The sequence below is a fragment of the Epinephelus moara genome, chromosome 9, assembly GCF_006386435.1.
Source record: "Epinephelus moara isolate mb chromosome 9, YSFRI_EMoa_1.0, whole genome shotgun sequence".
Lineage (NCBI taxonomy): Eukaryota > Metazoa > Chordata > Actinopteri > Perciformes > Serranidae > Epinephelus > Epinephelus moara.
In genome coordinates, this window is record NC_065514.1 from 35875889 (window position 1) to 35880795 (window position 4907).

Consider the following 4907-nt stretch of genomic DNA (forward strand, 5'->3'; position numbering starts at 1 on the left):
ATATATATATATATATATATATATACTTATATATAATATATACATATATATATATATATACACATATATATATATATATATATATATACTTATATATAATATATACATATATATATATATATGTATGTATGTATGTTGACTAATTTGTTATATTGTCAAGAACATAGTTATCGCAAAAATACTCTAAAACACTGTCATATTATTTTAGGGCCATATAGCCCACCCCTACTTAGAAGTGATATATAACATGGAGAACCCATTGATGAAGGTGAAAAACACACATGAATTCCAATGTGACCGTTTTCTAATGGTCGCATGGCCAGTGATTGGATATCTATCGGATTTAGAAGCACATATGTAAGTGGTCTAGATCTGATTGGAAAGAAATTGTATTTCTGTGTCACCACTACTTTGAAAAAGTCAGATCTGTGTCACATGAGAGCAAAAAAACTCACATTTGGGCCACATCTGTTTGTAATGTGAACGTAGCCTATGAGTGTGTGAGCCTGCTAAAATTTTCTAATTAGCATTAAACACGAAGTAGCTGAGGCAGATGGGAATGTCATTAGTTTTGCAGGTATTTCGTCACTAGGGCCCAGTATTTCAAAACTCCAGATAATGAAATCCTCCTTTTTTCAGTCAGGGATCAAGGTGATCCTGCTGACTTTATCTGGGTATTTCAAAACACTGGCAGGGTGGATCACTTTGATCCCAATCTGACTGGATATGGATTTCCAAATCTCACGACTCCACCCCCGGATCTGAAACATGGCGGACTACTTCACGAAAGGAGCAGTTGGTAACGTACCGATCTCTAATTGAGCCGAGGTCATGCTAACGGTAGCTAACGCGGCTCCATTGACTTGCATGTTAAGTAGCTAGCAGGCTAGCAAGGTAGCTGGCTTTGTTGATGTATTTTGTGGTCTATGGTTTAATTTAAAAGGTAATTAATCTGAAGTATGTCATACATGAACTCTTTAAACACCAACCTGTTCAGAGTTTAACGTTATGTTATTGCCAACACAGCAGACTTTTTTTTTTAATTTTTACATGTGTGCAGAGCAGACTGCTGCAATATAGGAAAAATACACAGTACCAGTAAGAATTATGCAGTTCACTATTTTGATTTACATTTTGTTTCTAATTGCTTTTTTAATACTTTGTTTGAATTGCCATGTGCTTATTATGTTAATCTCTGTGTTGTTTCTTGGACTCTATGTAAAGAAAAGAATGTGCTATACAAATAAATTTGCTTTGCATTGCATTTCCTTGCCTTTGTCTGACCACAAAATATGTAGGATGTTTTGGTACAAACAAGTTACAATGTTAGGTAAAACTAGACATTGAGAAATATGTCTGTATTTGTTACTCTTATTTATAGCAGTTTCAGGAAGTATGGCCAAACAATATTTTTCTATGCTTGAAATTACTTGCAACTAAAACACTAATTTAGATTAAGTGTAATGAACATCTTGAGTAACAATATCTAGGAGAAGTGGAGCTGAGGCTTTGTCAAATCCACCTCTGAGATGGGATCCACCTGAAATTTGTTATCAAATTGGTCCAGATCTCTGCCTTAACTTTTGAAATACCCAAATGCAGCCTTTATCTGGATCAATGGGGTCAGGATTCTCTTGATCTGTGTTGAAATACCCAGTTTTCAGATCAGATCAGGATTTAATCCAATCTGGCCAGGATAATCCTATCAGATCACTTTGAAATACTGGGCCCTGGGGACCATAAATATTTGTACAAAATTCTATCTCAGTGAGTTTAGTAGATATTATTATATAATATTTCAGTGTTGGACCATCTCTCTATCAGACAAACCCACCTGTGTAGTTTTTCCAGAACCGGTCTCTCCCTCTACCAGCACCACCCTGTTTTCTCTGATGAGCTGGATGATCTCCTCCTGGCGTTCATGCACAGGCAGAGAGCATCGAAAACTGTCCAGTTCTGACGGATTCCTCCTCCGAGGCACCATGGGTATGCCATTGTTTAAGCGGCCGCTTGCCTTGTTCTTGTCATAACTATTATCTGATGAAAGAGCAGAAGAATATTACATGTCACTGTGAACCACACCTCTTGAGTTGACATTCTAATATTTTTTCCATCTTGAAATGCTTAGGCTTGGTTTTTTATGGTATGATGCTTTAGACTGATTGGTGTCCTGGCAGTGTTCACGCTGGAACTAGGGCTGGGTGATAATATAATCTTGAAACAGGATTGCGATGAAATTTATGAATTCAGCTCTCCAATCCAACAAATATCTGCAATAAAGTGTGCCACCAAGTGAAGATAAGCACTCTGTTTTTTTTAGGTGAACAACTGACATGTCAACAAGAGAAGGTCTGACAAGTGCTGATGTTCCCCATGTAAGGACAAAAGACAGACTAAGGTCTGAGTTGGGAAAGGCTTTGGATTTGCTGAATGTCCACCAAGACAGAGAAGAGGAATGTGACACAATGTTGAAGCAGGCCTTACAGGATATACAAGAGCTTAAATCCAGACAAGAGTTTCTTGACAAGGACGTTCAAAATCTCAGGGCTCAAAATGAGATCTTCAAGCAACAACTTTCTGAAGCAAGTGCAGAAAGTAAAAGTATAAGACCCCAAACGGCAACTGTGACAGAGTAGTATAGCATGGTGAAGACAGCTGTAGCCCACCAGCAACATGCACTTTAAAATCTGGAAAACAAAGACAGAGAGAGAAACCTTATCTTCACAGGGGTGGCGGAGAAAAAAGGAGAGAAATGCTGGGAAAAGTATGCAGCTGATGTTGAAGACATATTAATGGAGATATGGTGCCCTGGTGTTGTTCCTGCAAAAATTATGAGGCTTGGGAAACCAAGGGATGAAAACTCACCACCTCAGCCTTTGTTGATGATTACTAATACCATAACAGAGGCAAAGACTGTGTTGGATAATGCCAGGAAGTTTAAAGACTCTAAGGAAGACCGCAGAAAAGTTTAGGTGATGAAAGATCTACACTACATGGAGGCGAGATTTTGTAAAAGCTGAGAGGGCAGCTCCTGCTAATGCTCAGTGTACAATCAGAGTGGACTACCCAAAACACACTGTAACTAGAGATGGGAAGGTGGTCTGTAAGTTTGTGTCATCTTTTCAGCAATTGGGTCCAAACATACAAGACTCGGGTTCTGGAATGTCAATGGGTTGAGTATTAAGCTGGAAAACTCAAATGTGATATGGTGGCTAAGGGACCATGACATAAATTAAAAGAGCTCATGTGACCCACACCCCTGGATTTATACCTATGGTAGCCAAAAACCAAAATAGTCAGAGAGGAGGTGCCGTTGCACTGTTCAAACATGATATGTATACTATAACAGTTATGTCAGCTCAAGGGCAAATTTGGTTTCAACTGCAGAGTGTTCCCAGTGTTATGTTTGGTGGAGCCTACTGTATATACCACTGATTTACCTTTTTTCTGTAATGTAAGCTTTTCAGAAATCCAGACTAGAGCTCAGGACAACACCATGGACTATGCCGTGGTTAGTGACATGAACACTCAGTGTGGAAACAAGGTGAAAGAGCTGCTTGAAGATAGTAATAATATGTACTACAAGCCTCTTGATGACACAGTAAATAGCAATGGAAGGAGTAGTATTCAAGTTTGCAAAGATAATGATCTATTGGTTGTGAACAACTTGCACACATCATCTTACTCCTTCCCTGGTTCCCAAACCTAACGCAAGAGCGAAAAATGGATTTCAGAAATGGATTACTGTTTAATCTCTGCTCGCTAAATTAACTGTGTTAACAGCTTTAAAGTGAACCAAAACACTGATATGCCCTCTGATCACGCCCCATGTCTATAGAACTTGTGTTCCCTGAAGAAATTATTAATGCAAAGATATTGTTACAGTGTGCTCAAGATTTATGTATGCATTCTATTGTGACTCAGTCTGACAGCCCCAGTGCCTTTCATGAATATCAGTACAGATCAGTTTGCTCTCAATGTAAATTCACTGGAAGTACCCAACATCAGCTTCGACCAGAATGTGGATGCCATGACCATATGGTTGGCAGATTCTTTGTATACCTGCGCTGCTCGGAGCAAACTAGTGGGCCCTAGACCTTTGGCACACTATTTGCCCCGGAACCAGAAAGCACTTTTACCTAGATGGCAGCATATATTGGAATGTAGTGATGCGTAAATTTGTGGCAGGCTATTGAATGGAAAGAGGAGTTTTCCTTAAAGCAATACTATGTAGTATTTTCACCTTAAAATATCAGTTTCAAAGTTTATCTATTGGTGTGCTGGATTATTACAGAGAGAATGGCACCTCTCCCATTCCCACAGAGCGGCCCCGGTGGCCTGCATTTAGACTATGTAACTTTTGGCACCAGGACGCGGCTCTCTCGCGAGAAGTACGTTCGGCTTTACGGCACGCTTTTGGATAAAGAGAAGCCGGCTAGCCCGGCTAGTTAGTGTTTACAAACATGGCTGAGGCTAAGAGGATGATGTCGGAGGATGCCAGGAATAAAAAACAGAGAGAGTGACCGAGCACGGCTTTTTCGCGTTGGAGAGAGCTAATGGAAAAAGAGGGCTGCAAGTCAGACGCCGAGATGGCTATGTTGCTGATTGAGAGGTGAGTTATATGCTTGTTTTCATGCCTTTTTTAATTTGTCACGCATTGTTTTTGTTGGCTCTGTTATTGTGTGTAGTCACAGTCACTATATATAGTTACCAAAACGTTATTGGGGGCGGCAGTAGCTCAGTCCATAGGGACTTGGGTTGGGAACCGGAGGGTCGCCTGTTCAAGTCCCCGTCCGGACCAAAAATGTGGAGCGTGGACTGGTAGCTGGAGAGGTGCCAGTTCACCTCCTGGGCACTGCCGAGGTGCCCCTGAGCAAGGCACCGAACCCCCCAACTGCTCGGAGCGC

The 4907-nt window shown here is 40.5% G+C and overlaps 1 protein-coding gene across 2 annotated transcripts in view; it reads right to left on the bottom strand.

Annotated features, from left to right (window-relative positions):
• LOC126395298 (3'-5' RNA helicase YTHDC2) overlaps positions 1 to 4907 on the bottom strand; it is a 150746-nt gene that overhangs the window by 98118 nt on the left and 47721 nt on the right. For both annotated transcript variants that reach the window (XR_007570428.1, XM_050052656.1), the window contains exon 5: positions 1835 to 2037. Coding sequence is in view for 1 of the 2 variants with exons in the window: in XM_050052656.1 (XP_049908613.1) it covers positions 1835 to 2037 (203 nt within the window). In the remaining variant the exon portion in view is untranslated. The remainder of the gene's footprint in view (positions 1 to 1834; positions 2038 to 4907) is intronic.